The sequence below is a fragment of the Papilio machaon genome, chromosome 8 (genome assembly GCF_912999745.1).
Source record: "Papilio machaon chromosome 8, ilPapMach1.1, whole genome shotgun sequence".
Lineage (NCBI taxonomy): Eukaryota > Metazoa > Arthropoda > Insecta > Lepidoptera > Papilionidae > Papilio > Papilio machaon.
The window spans coordinates 3,419,722-3,438,903 of NC_059993.1; the positions used below are offsets into that span (position 1 = coordinate 3,419,722).

General features: G+C 33.9%; 2 protein-coding genes across 2 annotated transcripts; both read right to left on the reverse strand.

Annotated features, from left to right (window-relative positions):
* Positions 1–2,570: 2,570 nt before the first annotated feature.
* Positions 2,571–6,817, reverse strand: LOC106720750 (aldehyde dehydrogenase 1A1). The gene is made up of 11 exons (XM_014515512.2): positions 6,706–6,817; positions 6,454–6,558; positions 5,760–6,027; positions 5,486–5,602; positions 5,057–5,244; positions 4,118–4,220; positions 3,725–3,909; positions 3,389–3,553; positions 3,027–3,184; positions 2,880–2,954; positions 2,571–2,691 (listed from the first exon to the last, which is right to left on the reverse strand). Exons 1-11 carry the CDS (start codon positions 6,730–6,732, stop codon positions 2,622–2,624), a joined length of 1,461 nt encoding a protein of 486 aa, XP_014370998.2. The 5' UTR covers positions 6,733–6,817; the 3' UTR covers positions 2,571–2,621.
* Positions 6,818–11,983: 5,166 nt separating this feature from the next.
* LOC106707408 (aldehyde dehydrogenase 1A1) lies at positions 11,984–16,159 on the reverse strand. The gene is made up of 11 exons (XM_045678839.1): positions 16,027–16,159; positions 15,761–15,865; positions 15,087–15,354; positions 14,786–14,902; positions 14,360–14,547; positions 13,536–13,638; positions 13,148–13,332; positions 12,816–12,980; positions 12,462–12,619; positions 12,315–12,389; positions 11,984–12,114 (listed from the first exon to the last, which is right to left on the reverse strand). Exons 1-11 carry the CDS (start codon positions 16,051–16,053, stop codon positions 12,045–12,047), a joined length of 1,461 nt encoding a protein of 486 aa, XP_045534795.1. The 5' UTR covers positions 16,054–16,159; the 3' UTR covers positions 11,984–12,044.
* Between the last annotated feature and the right edge of the window lie 3,023 nt (positions 16,160–19,182).

A 19,182-nucleotide genomic window follows, 5' to 3' on the forward strand; every position in this document is an offset into this window, starting at 1 on the left:
TCTCTGATTCAAGGTACTTTAACTTTGATATAAACGAATACATAACATTAGTAACTGACGATCTCGGAGTCTTTTAATGGCCACTTTGGAAAACCCTCAATATGGATTTAGTATAATAAATGTATACTAAGCAAAGATATAATATTCCGTAAATACTTAGTACCGAGAACAAAAGTGAGGGAATAAAAAGGCCCCTATAGCCATTTTTCGGGGTAAATTTCCTCAGTATTATTTTGCTACAACAATTGCATGTTCAACAGCAGGTCAACAAATAACACGCGACACTGGTAGCGCGGATTAAAAAAATTATTAACCTAATTAGTAGCCTATGTGGTCTTCCAGACTATACTCTATGTCTATGCCAAATGTCACAGTTTTGGAGACACCTTCAAACAAAAATCCATCCATCCATCCAGGCATCTAAACATTTGCATTTATAATATTAGTAAGATTAGGAAGATTACACTTCGGAAATCGAATCGATTAAACGTCCAACTTATATGAAACACAGTCTATAGGTTACATATAGAGGTAAGTTAAGGGAAGGGATACCAGTGTTGCAGATAAGTGCAGATGTTAATGTTGTCACAAAAGACCACGTGTCAATAACTACGCTATCTGTGTGCTACCTATAGTATTTTCATAGTATCTGAATACCACAAAATTATCTTGTACAAGGTTTAAAGTATTGTGCTTAAAATATTGTTATTTCCAGTTGCGGCCATCGTCTATACAATTAAAAGTGCTTTTGTTAATATATACCGTAAAATTAACATTTGACGCACGTAATTTAAAAACGTCGTTCCCGTTTGATTTTAGTAACGACCTTAAAATTTGTTTTACGTGATGACATCAACATTAGTTCATGGTTCCTATATGTAATGTCAAACTTTCAAGGTCGTATTACTACTAATAATTATGAGATAGTTAAGATTACCGAGAGGTCATTCATTGGTCGAAATTTAACCATCATTCTTAATCAATGATTTTTTTTATAAATATAGCTTTGTGTAGTTCTTCACATTGTGTTTACTTCACACTTTAACTGTATAATTGCTCATTCATCCGTTCGCGTAATTTTCTTAAAAGGGGATACAAAGTTTTACGTAAGCCTAAGTTAATACGCTTCGCATCATCATCAACCTGCCCTTGTCCCTACGGGGGGTCGGTGTGAACTATTATTTCATGCATCTCTATCAGCCCTCATATCTAAATTCACGTCCTTATTACGCATGTCCTCTTTCACACAAACCATCCACACTTTTTTCAGTCTTCTACCTATGTTGCAATCCACATTCAATGTCGTTACTTTCTTAGTTTTGTGATCATCACATCTCCGCATAATATATCCATACCATGCTTACCTTTTGCTTCTCAATTTCTGCACATTAATAAATTACATGATATAATGATAAGCAATATTAAGAAATCGTATAACTCCTTAATACGTTCTTTCATTATCAGCTAACTATACGTCCCCACTGAAGGGCTCGGAGTCTACCCTAAGTTAGTGGTGACTAGGCCGTAGTCAATCACGCTGGCCCAGTTAACTTCACACATATCTTTGAATTTCTTCTCAGATATGTGTAGTTTGTATCACGATGTTTTCCTTCACCGTAAGATCGACGGATAGATGTACACATGTAAATGAAAAACTAAATTGGTACGTGGCATGATTCTAAACCAGGACCTGCAGATTATAAGTGATTAACGCTCTAGTAATGCATTATTACGTAGTAAAAAAAAAGGATTTATTTGTCATGGTATACATGCGTTTTGCAAAATTTAATAATATGTTAATGATTTCCGGTAAAACCTTGTGCTTTTGAATCGTCAACAAAATGTATACAAAATGTCAGCTCAATTCAATCCGAGATGGAAATTCACAAAACTACGTCAAGACCCTGAATGTCTTTTTGTTTTATTATAATGTAAACTCTATTCATTTCGATGATTCTTTTCTGGTATCTATTGTGAAAAATTTACAGTCAAAGAGTTACATAATCACTTGGGATTTCACATCGTACAGCAAAATAAGATTTTATTATAACAAGTACTAAAATAAGAGTGCTTTACTGACGGCTTACCGCAATTACCCGGAACAAACCCGGCTTGCGGACAGACAGAGACAACAAATTTAAAAATAGTTTTTTTTTAAATCACGTATACGAAATACGATTTTTTTTATTTTAACTGCAGACACTTCAATTTTATTACCACTATTTCTAACTGTGTAAATGATAAATTTTCGACCAACTTGTACTATGAGCGGCAAATAGGCGGTAGGAAATAAACGTCCTTGACTTTCATTTATTTTAAACTTATTGCATCACTATATTACGTTGTGATGACGCACTAAATATTTGCTGTTTGAAATGAGAAAGGCGCAATGTTATTTTTAATTGTCTTATAAAAAAAAATAAGTTCGTTTAATCTTCGTAAGGTAAAACAAAATTTCGATTACAGTGCCTTATGGACTTGAAGGGTAAATTAAGTACACTTCACAATAACACGGATCAGGCTAAAAGTAGAACTAAAACCAATAAAAAAAAAACATCAAATTACAAGGTTAATTTTTTAATGACAAATGCTTCTTCGTGTAATTTTAACAAACTATTGATTTAAATCTTCTTTGGTAATGCAATGGTAACAGTCTTCACTTCCATATATGCTTCCAAGCAATCTGATCCACTGCAAAAATAAAACGTTTGCATTAAATTAAGTAACTTAAAACGAGAGTAACTTAGGAGAAACTGCATATACAATATCGGTTATATTATCAGTGTGAACAATACTATCGGCAATATGCGTATTACTGTTGGTCCATTCGATGTCGTTATATGTCGGTTGTTTGTATATTACATTTCTAAAGAACTTACTTTTCTCTGTGCACTCCTGAATTCTTAAAGCCGCCAAACGGTGCTTGAGGTCCCATGGTTAAATAGTTGTTAACCCTGAAATAAAAGCAATTAATGAATACGAGGTCAATGTACTAAAATAGATAAGGATCAAAATTAAATAAATACCAAACGGTTCCAGCCTCAGAGTGTTTGCTGAACTGTAATGCGGTATTCAAATTGGTCGTAAATATGCCGGCCGCTAGACCGTATTCTGTATCATTAGCACGATCGATCACTTCTTCTAGGGTATCAAACTTCAAAATACTCTGCACTGGTCCAAAGATCTGTAAAGTTATCATTTCATTTTAATGATGTCATTAAAACAACATGACATTAAGGCGGGTGTGACGACTGCAAAAATTAAAAATCGAAGACAAACACTTGTTGTGCTGACCACACAGAGTGGGTGTGTGCTAAAAAATTATTGCTCCAACTTAAACGTCTGTAGGTACATGTTTACATGATTTTATTCTTTTTACACCACTTACCTCTTCCCGGGCAATGATCATATCATCGGTTACATCTGCAAACACTGTAGGCTCGATGTAGAAACCTTTGTTGCCTACACGCTTTCCACCAGCAAGAAGTTTTGCTCCTTGCTGTTTACCTTTTTCGATATAGCCTAAAATTTTCGTCAGCATCATTTGATCGATCTGAAAATATTTTGAAATCAAAATCGTTGACAGAACCTGTAATTTAGAACCTACGAATCGATATCAAGAAATAACTTTCGGAATTCTAATTCACTCTTCATGCAGCTGATGAATGATAAAAAGTAAAGTAGAATTTCTTATGCCTTTTACAAAACCACAATTTCTTATTACCTGTGGTCCATGCTGTGAAGTAAGGTCTGTTGGTGCACCAATTTTAATGCTCTTCGCATATTCCGCGGCTCTTTTAACGAACTCGTCGTAAATACCAGACTGAACGAACAATCGCGAAGCAGCTACACATACTTGTCCTTGATGACAGAATACAGCATTCGCGGCATACGGAACAGCTAGATTTACTAAAATTGACAGGACAATTTAAGTACAGAGAAAAACAGAAACTTATACATTCCTTTCTGCCCTAACAGCAGTCAGAATCGTGGTTACATAATCTTTACTTTGATTTAAATATCTTGTACTGTGTCTAGTCTAAGTACCTCTTGTACCCCTTTAGTTGCCAAGTAACTATAGGAACCAAAGCAATTAGATAAGTTTTATTGTACTTACAGTCAGCGTCATTCATTATAACCAGAGGATTCTTGCCTCCAAGCTCCAATGTCACTCTCTTAAGGTTATTTGCTCCAGCTGCCTGTTGAATGAGCTTTCCCACCTATACATCAAATTTATGATTAATTTCTAATAAATCTACCTAGCTGAGAAATCAGTCACAGTCACTCAGTCACAATCAGGGCACTTGCACTATATTGTTTTTGATACAATTTTTGACGGTATGAGAATTTTTAAGGATTTTGTTGTCGAATATTCCTCATTGCCAGGGATACATACACTTATACTATTGTTACTTTTCTGCTTCAGCTAACTACAAATATGGTTTGAGGCTATTTATTATAACATTGAACGTCAGACATTAAAATTTTCAATGTGCTTAGTAGGATTAGATGTAGATTTAGTGTGTTAGTATTACGATAAAAATATAAATTGAAATTTAGCATTTTTTGATGATTCACGCTTTGATACGCATAGTAAGAATTTTCATATGAATAACAATCAACCAATTAAAATTATAATCATTTAATTTCTTATTATGAAGTCTTAGACTTCACAGAGCTAATTAATTATGATAATACTAAGTATAATAGTACTAGTACAGTGTTGAATTATCTGTGTTAGTAATTTGGATATTCCAATACGTTGATATACAAATATTTCTGTAACATTATTAGATATATCTATTATTATTGATCGGTGCTGGCAACACTAAGATGATGGATACTCGTTATTTGTTTGGCTATGCTCTAGGCTCGTGATACCCAAAGTGGTTCAGTTGAAGAAGAAATGTAGCAGGTTCAACGACACCAGTAAACTTTTGAAAGGGTCTACCGGAAAAAAGTTTGAGAAATTCTGATCTGGCGTATAAGATTTTAAGATCGCGATCTATGGCAAATAAAGATGTCATAACTTTGATCAAGCCAATTATATACATACTTCGAGTGAACCAGTGAATGAAATTTTGGCAACATCAGGGTGATGTGTGAGAGTGACGCCCGCAGTTTCGCCGTACCCGTTGACGACGTTGACAACACCTGGTGGAACGCCGGCCTCGGCCAATAGGGCGGCTAATACCAATGCAGTCAGCGGAGTTTGCTCGGCAGGCTTCACAACCACTGTGCATCCTGGTTAATGTTAAAATTTTGGTTGAATTGTCTTTATCATCATCTTCTCCGCCTTCCACACTCAGGGACTTACCGCCGAACGTAAAGTCTTCAGACTTATTAAATCACAAATTAGTTTAATTTGCATTTTAAAAAGGAAGTAAATTGATTTGTGTTCTGCTCTGAAACATCATCGGAGTACCTACAGACAAATTTCTTGGCCTTTAAAATGACTACAAGAAAAATAACGTAATTAAATTACCTGCAGCTAATGCTGTGACGACTTTCCAAATAAACATTAGGACAGGAACGTTCCATGGCAAAATGAGCCCACACACACCCACCGGCTGTTTGAGCGTGTATGAGAAGACTTCTCCATCTGCAGAAAAAAAAATCGTTAGCGCCTTTTACATGATGGCCGAAACAGTAAAAATACAAGAGTATTTGATATTTTGATCCTAAACAAATTTAGCTTACACACCTTCCGAAAGCTAAATTTTCTTAAATAAATTAAATAATGTTAATGTAAAACTTACTTAATGGAATAGTGCTCCCTTGCACTTTATCAGCCAAACTGGCCAGGTAGCGGATATAGGCACCACTTTGACCTATGAATAGCTTGCAGTTTGCAAGTAACGTGCCATTATTATGAGTCTCCAGCTGTGAAATGTAGTCGGCATCTCTTTCTACCAGTTCTGCGAACTTGAACAGCAACTGTCCTCTCTGAGATGCATCTAGTAGTCTCCATTCTGAGTTACGTTGAAAAGCACGACGCGCTGCTGCTACTGCCAAGTCTATATCCGCCTGGAAACACGCCGAAAAAACTAATATGAGAAACGCAGTTGCATAACTTAATACGTAGATTAGACATTACAAGATTAGTAACTCATTGAATTTAATGTTGTCAACATTCAGACATTAGTTGGATTCTTTGAAATTCCTCTTTTTTTAAGTTAAAGTTAGAAAAAATGAGCGATATGTATGTATCTCGTAAAAGTGTTTCAAAAGTGAAAATAAACAAAACATAGTTATTAGAATTTATTTTTAAATGAAATTTTACTAAAAAGTGAAAACGATAAAATTTTAGAAACTCTAATATAGAACGTGATTGTTTCATTCCATCATAAAATCGTATTTCTATGGCAGTTTTTACACTGAAGACGCGGGACACGGGAGAATGAAGACTAGTGTTTGGTCAGTGGTAATCCACTATATAATTATAGTTCTTACCTTATCTCCCTCTGCAACGCTTGTAATGACGGAGCCATCATGTGGGTTGTAGGTGTCGAAAGTTTTCCCACTCACAGAATCAACCCATTTGTTGTCAATGAAGAGCTAGACAAACAGACAGAACGTTTATTTTACAAAATAAAAAAATAAACTTTATGACTTTTACACCAAAATTAATAACATTTAATATGCAATTTTTTTATTGAAAATGTAAAGTAAGAATTTATTCAGTAATACTAAGTTTTAAAATACCTTTGTATATTTAATTTCAGGTGCCATGATACGTCCGTCCGTCAGAGCTACGCTTTAAAATAGACTATGCTAAAAACTCTTTATCTAATACTTCGGGCATCATTTATACGAATAAAACGCCACAGGAACATGACTAGCAAAAATTATTACGATATATAATCAGAGACACTCATAGATAATAAATATCTACTAAAAGCATTTTTTGTTCTATAAGTTTGTTTCAATATTTTTATTTATTTTCAAACGCTAAATAGTTTCTTTATTATTTTTTTCTGTGTCTGTACGCAAATAACGGTTAAATTTGTACAGATTACAAACCTATGTCTCATCAGCCAGTTCTTGTATTTTAAAGATTTCATATTTTTACTAGATTTATACCAAAATAAATCTGATGTTAAGTATTATTTTTATCGTTCTAGTGTACGCTAAATCTTTTTAGTATTTCATGATATTAAATATGTTTTTTTTTTTTTTCATAAGAATGAAAGTCCTCCTTTTATAATAATTTCGGGAATCATGAATCAACTTTTAATTTACACAAGCCCTTGTAATTTTTATCATCTCCCCGGCCTTATCCCACTCACGTGTGGGTTGGTACACAAGGTTTTATAAACATTAAAGTTTTGGCTTAAGTTTTTACGGTCCGCTGCCTGCCTGTCGCCAACCCTACTTGAGAGTAATATTTTAAAATTAAATATAATAGCTAAATAATTCATAATTACTTGTAAAAATACACCAAAAATAAAAGGCCAAAATACTTTTATGATATTCATTTAATACAAGGACGGTACTATCATGCAAATGTTTCACAAAACTCATCGACGAATGCCATCATGAGCATTCGGCGTATTTGATAGACTAGCTATTTCCATGCGTCAAACGGACGGAAATGAAAAGCGAATACCAAAACGAACAGAGAACTCTGCATAAATGCAAAATGTCGATTAAGTGGTCGAGAATGTATAAACACATTAATTTGCCACGTTATAAGTAAACTTTAAATTCATTTTTAAGAGGCCCATCAAACTGTCGATGTATTAAAAATAAGGCTTGTTATCAGGATCATATTTTTCTTCCACATTAACTAACGATAACATAACGAAATACAGCAATAATCATGACATTTTAACTATTTGTTTGCCAATACTCGAAGCCAGGATTTCCATATAAATAGCAAGTCATTGCTCACGGACACAGCTAGCTAGATAATATCATATATCTACTTTGTGGGCAACATAACAAGCTAAACGGTAACTCGGTAGTCTCAAAACAATAGATCTACTAATATTCAATTTTAGGTGTTTGTACTTAATAGCATAGGAAATCTTAATAGAAATAACGAACGAGTGTGATAATCGATGTTTGTTTTTTTATCGAGAACGTGTATTTATTTTAACATTAGCTGTAACCTTGACGTAGATCATATCAAACATAAGGAAAACGTTAACTTGTTAGAGTTAATTTACTGGTATTATAAATTCAAAAAATGTTTCTTACTCAAAGTGTAAACATTGGTTGGATTATAAGTTATAGAATCATTGGGGGCTATGTGGTTTTCACCTGATAAGACTAATAGTGAGGTCAGGTTATTGTATAGAACTGTTGTTGCTACGAATTCATATTATAAGTTGTAGGTACTCGATAGATGTTTTGATAGCAGCAAAATTACAAGAATACATATTTAGATGTAGAAAGTAGATGTAAGGACTCGTTTTCCGCAACTCCATGGCTAGCGCGTATTTTGCGTGTAGAAAGTTGGCAATTTATTGGATGTGTTTATTTTCGATTTATACAAAAAGTGATGAATATTTTATTTTGTTTTAATGCGACTTTCTTATCAAATTTAGCTAATCAAGATATAACAATAAAATATACGTCAATTTTTATACATGTAAATCTTTTTCCGTAAAGTCACGTTATGACAAAACAATACGTAATAAGCATGTATTACAATATTCAATCTTATGATGGCTCGTGGAGGAAAGCGACGTAGATAATGGTAGTGCGCTTCGTTCACTTTTTTATTTCGTCCAGCCAATACTTACTACTGTCGCAGCGTTTCGTGCGTAATTACGAGCCCCATAAAGTTTGAATGGCATTATAAGAGCTTAGAATCAAGATGCAGACAGGGAACCAAAACACCAAAGGTGGCCATTAACTCATTAATCCGTTAAACGTTAATTAACGAAGTTAACATTTTGCTTAACGGATTAACTTTTAAGTTAACTTTCAAAAGTGATAACGCTTTGCTAACTTTCGTTAAACTCAACTTCCGTTAAATTAGTCGTGCTGTCATTTTGTTTAAATAATGCGCCACGTCATGCTCGTAATGTGCAACGACTGTCAGCGAGTTGAAAGATGAACAAACGAGTTGATAATGGATATATGTGAAGTTCGCGTGCAAGTGTGAGGCATCAGAGCGGCTGGAAAAGACGTGGACAACAGGACAAAATCAAAAGAATGTTCGAAAACACTTTACTGCATTCATACTTTTCCACTTTGACTAATACTTGAGGTGCAAACGCCACCAACTGACGAGAAGTCCAATTGCAATCAAATTAATCAAGTAGGAAAAGATCGAATTAATGTGTTAGAGAATGTATAGTGAAATTAATAAGTGGGAAATGGTAAATTCAATATACAAAAGTGTGTGCAATTCGTGCATATTATCAAAAGTCATCAAAAGATCTTCTTTCCACTTGTTTTACCTAATTCTCTCTACCACATAAGCAGTATAATTTTGTTATGGTTAACTTTTAACGATTAACTTTAACTTACGTTAAATTTAAGAGAAAGTAACGTTTTAACGATAAACGAAGTTAATTTTTTAATTAACGAATTAACAATTAACGAAGTTAACTTTTCGATTAACTGTGCCCACCTCTGCGATACACCTACCTCACTCCTGCGAACACCTTGAAATTCTTTTGTGCAACATTTCGTAACTTCTATTAATAGATAACGGTTCAATATCCAATTGTGTAAAACTCTACTAGCAGCATGATGAATTATTTAATACTTTATCATCTTTAGGATTTTGATAAGACTTGAAAAATATTAGTACCTATATATAGAAGGAATAGCTGTTTTTAGCCGACTTCAAAAAGAAGGAGGTTATCAATTCGACTGTTTTTTATGTGTGTTACCGCGAAAATCCGCCCCTGGTGGTCCGATTTTGATAAAAAATATTTTAATCGAAAGGAAGTGCTTGCAGATGGGTCCCATTTTTTTGTTTTTTTTTAAATAACTAGAAGACTAGTAGATTTTGAATTTAGCTTCAAAATTTGTTGCGAAAATTAGGGACAATATTGCTTTCAGCGCTTACGTAGGCTAAACTATAGGACCTAAATAAAATGATGTATGGACGAATTGTAGCTCTTTAAATGTCCTAAATAAAAGTCAGGGATAGCATATATCTATATATTATAGTTTTCTCACAATAACCATTTTTTTCTTCAGAAACATCAATTAAATTCATGCCCTATTTCCGACGCTATTATTCGAGTTCAGTATTAACCCTTATGTAAATAAATATGTTCATTATCAAGAGAATTTAATATAGATTATATTTGCCCGTGAAACTATATCATTCTGTCTAATAGTTTAGGAGATATCGTAAGAAAAAATTACGCGGAAACGAAAAATGCTACATGGAAAGCTCAATTTTGCTTTCTGGGTTTACGTAGGTCAAACTAAATAACCTACATAAAAATATATAATAAATATATAGATCCTTAAAAATTTGCTAAATAAAAGTCTTTGGTGGCATATATCTATCATCTATGGATGTCTCACAAAAACCATGCTATTGTGTACAAATTTCGATTAAAATGCACCCGAAAAACAGCGTTGTAAGCTTACGGCGCTATTATATTATATTCGATATGAATCCTTATCCAAATAAATATATTTGATGGCTAGAGTATTAAATGCAGATTACATTAGCCTTTAAACTATGTAATTTTGATCAATAGTTTGGAAGATATTAAACTATTAAAAACTACGCGCATTCGAAAAATGCTACTGCGGCGCGCGGCTGGACAAAATTAAAGGCACGCTACGATGTATTAGTTGGTTAATTTTCAATTTGTATACGGATTTTGATAATTATTTGATTGTTTAGAGGATAAGTGGTTATCTGCTGCATTCTAAATTTTTTGAATTCTAAGTTTTTGAATTCAACACACACATATTTAATAGGAAAGTCCTTTTCTTTATTTGTCTTATTTATGTCCTTATACGTATTAAGGAAATTTGTAATTGAACTTCAAATTCACTAAAAATTGTGAAATAAAATAAAAAATTTAAGAAAAAAAAAATAGCCGACTTCAAAAAAAAAACAATCTCAAACAAAATGCACTCAAAAGTAACTTAAAAAAAACAATTTAAAACAAAATGCACACAAAAGTAACATAAAAAAACAATGTCAAACAAAATGCACTCAAAAGTAACGTAAAAAACAATTTCAAACAAAATGCACTCAAAAGTAACATCAAAAAACAATTTCAAACAAAATGCACTAAAAAGAAACAAAATAATGTCATGAAAACTCTCTGAACTCTAGTAGTTAGTAGGAGGGGCTCAGTTTTCCGCAACTCCACGACAAGCGCGTATTTTGCGTGTCTCTAAACTCTAAAGAAAGTTCTCTTCTTTCTTGTAACATGTCTATATTGTATAATTATTGTTATTTTGGAGTCGGTTTCGGCCTAAGTAGGGACATAAACGTAAGTATGTCTAATACATCTCAAATATAAAATGTCATCTATTTACTTCGGCCGACACCGACTGCGAAAGAACGTTCTGATGACGCACTGAATATTTGCTGTTTTATATGAGAAAGGCGCAATGTTATTTTTACATGTCATATAAAAAAATTATAAGTTCGTTGAATCTTCGTAAGGTAAAACAAAATTTCGATTACAGAGCCTTTTGGACTTGAAGGAGAAATTTAGTAAAGTCAACTTCACTATAAAATAAAGGCCACACGGATCAGGCTAAAAGTAGAACTAAAACATCATCATCATCATCAACCTGCCCTTATCCCTATGGAGGGTCGGCACAGTATGTACTACTCCTTCATACATCTCTATCAGCCGTCATATCTGAATTTACCCCCTTTTTACGCATATCCTCTTTCACACAATCCATTCATACTTTCTTTGGTCTTCCTCTACCTTTATAGCCATCCACATTCAATCTCATTACTTTTAAAAGTAAGAAAAAGAAAACTTAAACTTTTGAAAGTAGAACTAAATCCAAACAAAATTAAAACATCAAATTACAAGGTTAATTTTTATAATAACAAATGCTTCTTCATGTAACTTTAACAAACTATTGTTTTAAATCTTCTTTGGTAATGCAATGGTAACAGTCTTCACTTCCATATATGCTTCCAAGCAATCTGATCCACTGCAAAAATAAAACGTTTGCATTAAAATGAGTAACTTTAAACGAGAGCTTAAAACGAGAGTAACTTAAAATGAGTAACTTAGTAGGAACTGCATATACAATATCGTTTATATAAACAGTGTGAACATCACTATCGGTGAAATGTGTTTTGATGTCGTTATATGTCGGTTGTTTGTATTTTACATTTCTAAAGAACTTACTTTTCTCTGTGCACGCCTGAATTCTTAAAGCCGCCAAACGGTGCTTGAGGTCCCATAGTTAAATAGTTGTTAACCCTGAAAGAAAAGCAATTAATGAATACGAGGTCAATGTACTAAAATAGATAAGGATCAAAATTAAATAAATACCAAACAGTTCCAGCCTCAGAGTGTTTGCTGAACTGTAATGCGGTATTCAAATTGGTCGTAAATATGCCGGCCGCTAGACCGTATTCTGTATCATTAGCACGATCGATCACTTCTTCTAGGGTATCAAACTTCAAAATACTCTGCACTGGTCCAAAGATCTGTAAAGATATTAGTTTCATTTTAATGATGTTATTAAAACAACATGACATTAAGGCGGGAGTGACGACTGCAAAAACTAAAAATCGAGGACGAAAACTTGTTGTGCCGACCCCACAGAGTGGGTGTGTGCTAAAATATTATTATAACATCTGAAGATACAAGTTTACATGATTTTATTGTTTTAACACCACTTACCTCTTCCTGGGCAATGATCATATCATCGGTTACATCTGCAAACACTGTAGGCTCGATGTAGAAACCTTTGTTGCCTACACGCTTTCCACCAGCAAGAAGTTTTGCTCCTTGCTGTTTACCTTTTTCGATATAGCCTAAAATTTTCGTCAGCATCATTTGATCGATCTGAAAATATTTTGAAATCAAAATCGTTAAATAGCACCTGTAATTCGTACGAATCGTTATCAAGAAATAACTTTCGGAATTCTAATTCACTCTTCATGCAGCTGATGAATGATAAAAAGCGATTTAGAATTTCTTATGCCTTTTTCAAAACCACAATTTCTTATTACCTGTGGTCCATGCTGTGTGGTAAGGTCTGTTGGTGCACCAATTTTAATGCTCTTCGCATATTCCGCGGCTCTTTTAACGAACTCGTCGTAAATACCAGACTGAACGAACAATCGCGAAGCAGCTACACATACTTGTCCTTGATGACAGAACACAGAATTCGCGGCATACGGAACAGCCAGATTTACTAAAATTGACAGGACAATGTTAGTACAGAGATAAACAGAAACTTATACATTCTTTCCTGCCCTAACAGCACTCAGAATCGTGGTTATATAATCTTTCCTTTTATTTAAATATGGTGTACTTAATCTAGTAATCCAAGAGACATATTTAGTTGCCAAGTAACTAAAGTAACCAAAGCAATTAGATAAGTGTTATTGTACTTACAGTCAGCGTCGTTCATTATAACCAGAGGACTCTTGCCTCCAAGCTCCAATGTCACTCTCTTAAGGTTATTTGCTCCAGCTGCCTGTTGAATGAGCTTGCCCACCTAAACATTAAATTTATGATATTTTTTAATAAAACTAATTAGCTGAAAAATATAGTCACTTACACTATGTTGTTTTTGGTACAATTTTTGACTGTATGAGAATTTTTAAGGATTTTGTTGTCAAATCTGCCTCATTGCCAGTGCTGTATATATATTGTAGAATTAGATGTAGATTTAGTGTCTTAGAATTACGATAAAAATATCAATTTAAATGCGTTTTTTTGATGATGCACGCTTTGTGTGTACATACTAAGAATTTTCATATGAAAAACAATCAAGCAATTTAAATTATAATCAATTAAATTTTTTGTTATGAAGTCTTACACTTCACAAAGCTAATATATGATGAGCTATAATTATGATAATACTAAGTGTAATAGTACTAGTACAGTATTGAATTATCTGTGTTAATACTTTAGATATTTCAATACGTTGATATGCAAATATTTCTGTAACATTATTAGAAATATCTATTATTACTGATCGGTGCACTAAGATGATTGATACTCGTTATTTATTTGGCTATGCTCTAGGCGCGTGATACCCAAAGTGGTTCAGTTGAAGAAGAAATGTCGCAGGTTCAACGACACCAGTAGAACCCTTTGAAAGGGTCTACCCGAAAAAAGTTTGAGAATTTCTGATCTAGCGTATAGCCTTTTAAGATCGCGATCTATGGCAAATAAAGATGTCATAACTTTGATCAAGCCAATTGTATACATACTTCGAGTGAACCAGTGAATGAAATTTTGGCAACATCAGGGTGATGTGTAAGAGCGACGCCCGCAGTTTCGCCGTACCCGTTGACGACGTTGACAACACCTGGTGGAACACCCGCCTCGGCCAATAGGGAGGCTAATACCAATGCAGTCAGCGGAGTTTGCTCGGCGGGCTTCACAACCACCGTGCATCCTGGTTAATGTTAAATTTTTGGTTGACTTGTCTTTATCATCATCTTCTCTGCCTTCCGCACTCAGGGACTTACCGCCGTCCGTAAATTCTCCAGTTTTATTAAATCACAAATTAGTTTAATTTGCATTTTTAAAAGGAAGTAAATCGATTTGTGTTCTGCTCTGGAACATCATGGGAGTACAGCCAAATTTCACGGCCTTTAAAATGACTACGAGAAAAATCACGAAAATTAAATTACCTGCAGCTAATGCTGTGACGACTTTCCAAATAAACATTAGGACAGGACCGTTCCATGGCAAAATGAGCCCACACACACCCACCGGCTGTTTGAGCGTGTATGAGAAGACTTCTCCATCTGAAGAGATAAAAAAAAAAATTGTTAGCGCCTTTTACAAGATGGCCGAGACAGTAAAAAATATATTAGTTCATTTACACTGAAGAAATCTAGTGTATTTGATATTTTGCTTCTTCGCAAATTTTGCTTACACACCTTCCGTAAGCTAAATTTTCTTAAATCAAATAAATAATGTAAAACTTACTTAATGGAATAGTGCTCCCTTGCACTTTATCAGCCAAACTGGCCAAGTAGCGGATATAGGTACCACTTTGACCTATGAATAGCTTGCAGTTTGCAAGTAACATGCCATTATTATGAGTCTCCAGCTGTGAAATGTAGTCGGCATCTCTTTCTACCAGTTCTGCGAACTTGAACAGCAACTGTCCTCTCTGAGATGCATCTAGTAGTCTCCATTCTGAGTTACGCTGAAAAGCACGACGTGCTGCTGCTACTGCCAAGTCTATATCCGCCTGGAACCACACCGAAAAAACTAACATGAGAAACGCATTTGCTTAACTAAATACGTAGATTGGACATTACAAGACGAATAACTTTTTAAATTTAATATTATCAACATTCATACGTTAGTTGGATTCTCTTAAATTCCTCTTTTTTTTAAGTTAAAGTAAAAAAAATGAGCGATATGTATGTATGTCGTAAAGGTGTTTCAAAAGTGAAAATTAACATAATATAGTTATAAGAATTTATTTTAAATGAAATGGTACGGAAAAGTGAAAGCCACAATAGAAACTGTCATATAGAACGTGAATATTTCATACCCCTTATAAAATCGTATTTCTATGGCAGTTTCTACACTGAAGACGCGGGACACGGGAGAATGAAGACTAGTGTTTGGTCAGTGGATTATATTCTTACCTTATCTCCCTCTGCAACGCTTGCAATGACGGAGCCATCATGTGGGTTGTAGGTGTCGAAAGTTTTCCCACTCACAGAATCAACCCATTTGTTATCAATGAAGAGCTAGACAAACAGATAGGACGTTTATTTTACAAAAAAAATATATATACTTTATGACTTTTACACCAAAATTAATAACAATTTTGATACAATTTTTTTATTGAAAATGTAAAGTAAAAATTTAGTCAGTGTAGTAAAAAACTTTAATGTAAGTTTTAAAATACCTTTGTGTATTTAATTTCAGGTGCCATGATACGTCCGTCCGTCAGAGCTTCGCTTTAATAGACTAAGCTAAAAACTCGTTATCAAATACTTCGGTCATCTTTTATACGAATAAAACGCAAAAGCAACATGACTAGCAAAAATTATTACGAGATATATAGGTAATATGTATGTTGGAGTCTTCAAACAGACTGTTTTGTTTTGAACAATATTTTAAAGGTATTTTGCACAATCATGCAACACAATCTCTAAAACAACAACCTAGCTAACCAGATAAGACAATCAGAGATAAAAAATATCTACTATAAGCAATTCTTAGTTCGATAAGTTTGTTTCAATATTTTTATTTATTATCAATCGCTAAATGGTTTCTTTATTAAATTTTTCTGTGTCTGTACGCAAATCACGGTTAAATTTGTACAGATTACAAACCAATGTCTCATCCACATGGTACATGGACATATCATATCATGCAACGTCACATATGGATCATTGAACTACTTATTCTAATAATAAGTAGTCAACTTCTTTGATCCTATCGTAGATGCATAAAAAACGGTAACCAAATTTGCTGCACTACCTCTACTTGATACAAGTCCTTGTTTCAAATCCTACCATGCAAATGTTTCACAAAACTCATCGACGAATGCCATCATGAGCATTCGGCGTGTTTGATAGACTAGCTCAGTGATTCTCAACCTTTTTTTTTGTTGCGGCACATATTTAACGATTTTAAAATTTGGCGGCACACAAAGGAAAAGATAAAAATTATTTACTTACTACACACTGCATAAATAGTTTATCAACTGTATAAAATTAATTGTATCTATATGATATTTCTAGACGCTAAAGTGTTTTTCAACTATTTTTCTGCCATTGTTCTTTTATGCGAAGAAATACAGACATAGTGTGCGTGTGCAGCAAGTCAGCACATAAGCTCGGGATTCCCCGTGAGATGTGTACACAGCACACGTGTTCAATCACAGTCGCATTTAGTAGAGTGCGATAAAAACAACAACATCGTGATGCAACCTGCACATATCTGAGAAGAAATTCAATGATATGTGTGAAGTCAACCAACCCGCACTTGGCCAGCGTGGTTGACTATGGCCTAGTCACCCCCTAAATTGGGGTAGGCTCCGAGCCCCTCGGTGGGGACGTATAGTGAGCTGATGATGATGATAAAAACAAAAAAAAAACTTATTTGGAAAACCGTGTAAAAGCGAAAACATGTAAAACAAGTACCGTGCAAATCATTGGATATGTGTATTGCAAAGTTAATAAGTTTGCAAATTTATAAATTGACACTACAAGCAATTAAATGAATATTGAACCTAATCACATACATTTGCCAATTTTACGAAAGGAAAGGTGCATTAACTACTATGCAACACCTTGTGAATCCCAACTGTCACTAAAACAACACGTTTTGTACGCAGAAGTGGCAAGTGTGCGCCGACTTGAGACATATTCCTATTGCTATGCACGCCGCTTCATCATAATTTGGCACTAGGAAAAACCGCGTTGCAAAGCAAATAATAAAATATTTTTTTTTTGTAGATTTGAATATATAATCACGTCAAAAATATTTTTCTTTTTAAATGATATAATTTGATAATATTAACTAATGTTTTATAATTTATAATTAAAATAAAAATTAATAAGAAAAATATTTTATAATTAAAACATTTGCAAAATTTGGCGGCACACTTTTGAAATTTGGCGGCACACAAAAGCACTATTGCCTTTAAAATATAATGCAACTAAATAATAAAAAAAATCAGCTGGCTATAAGTCAAGGGAAAAGTCGTCAACTGATAAGTTTTAGTAGGTCATAGATGCTGTTGCGTTACACCTTTCAGGGTGCCAGCTGACAAACTTTCCACCGAGATACAGCAAGCTGACATTAATTTTCATTAATAGTAGCATATAAACGATCACCAGGTAAATTTTTAGTTGAGAGGAAATCACTGAAAAAAAATTTTTTTTTTCATGTTAAGGAGCCAGCTGACGTATAATCCACCGTGTTATGGCCAGCTGACTATGTTTTTCTTTCAAAATACTACATAAACTACACTCTGATAAATATTCAAATGAGAGGAAATGACTGAAAAAAAATTGTTTTTCTCCATGTTTGGGAGGTTGCCACTGCCCACCCCACCCACGGAGTCGCAGCTGACAGGTCGCGAGTATTCATAGTATAAGTTCTTTATGCATTTTACGAATTTTCGATTGGGAGGGGATTGGTCATGAAAATCTGTCGCTGGCTCCCGGACCATAAGTGTTTCATTTTAGTTATTTCAACAGATGACTGTACTTAAAAAAAGTGATGATAAATGTTAGTTTTTTTATCGAGAACTTGTATTTATTTTAACATTAGCTGTAACCTTGACGTAGATCATATCAAACATAAGGAAAACGTTAACTTGTTAGTTAATTTACTGGTATTATAAATTCCAAAAATGTTTCTTACTCAATTTGTAATCATTGGTTGAAAAAGTTATAGAATCATCGGGGGCTATCTGGTTTTCACCTGATAAGACTATCAGTGAGGTCAGGTTATCGTACAGAACTGTTGTTGCAACGAATTCATATTATAAGTTGTAGGTACTCGATAGATATTTTAATAGCCAAAATTACATTTAGATGTAGAAAGTATTAAATAAGTGCCAATTTAATGTATATTGGATGTGTTTATTTTCGATTTATACAAAAGGTGATGAATATTTTCTTTTGTTTTTCTGCGACTTTCTTATCGAATTTAGCTAATCAAGATATAACAATAAAATATACGTCAATTTTTATACATGTAAAACTTTTTTCGTAAAGTCACGTTATGACAAAACATTACGAAATAAGCATGTATTACAATATTCAATCTTATGATGGCTCGTGGAGGTAAGCGACATAGATAATGGTAGTGTGCTTCGTTCACTTTTTTATTTCGTCCCGCCAATACCTACTACTGTCGCAGCGTTTAGTACGTAATTACGAGCCCCCATAAAGTTTGAAAGGCACTATAACAGCTTAGAACCAAAACACCTACCTCACTCCTGCGAACACCTTGACATTCTGTTGTGCAACATTGCGTAACTTTTGTTGATAGATAACGGTTCAATATCCAATTGTGTACAACTCTACTAGTAGCATGATGAATT

Coding starts and splice junctions, on each gene's coding strand:
- LOC106707408 (XM_045678839.1), bottom strand. CDS start 16,053: ATGGCACCTGAAATTAAATACACAAAG. Junction 13,333..13,535: donor TATAATGAACGACGCTGACT/GTAAGTACAATA, acceptor TGTCAATTTTAG/TAAATCTGGCTGTTCCGTAT. Junction 12,981..13,147: donor CCACACAGCATGGACCACAG/GTAATAAGAAAT, acceptor AAATATTTTCAG/ATCGATCAAATGATGCTGAC.
- LOC106720750 (XM_014515512.2), bottom strand. CDS start 6,732: ATGGCACCTGAAATTAAATATACAAAG. Junction 5,603..5,759: donor AGGGAGCACTATTCCATTAA/GTAAGTTTTACA, acceptor TTTTTTCTGCAG/ATGGAGAAGTCTTCTCATAC. Junction 2,955..3,026: donor TCTGAGGCTGGAACCGTTTG/GTATTTATTTAA, acceptor CTTTTATTTCAG/GGTTAACAACTATTTAACCA.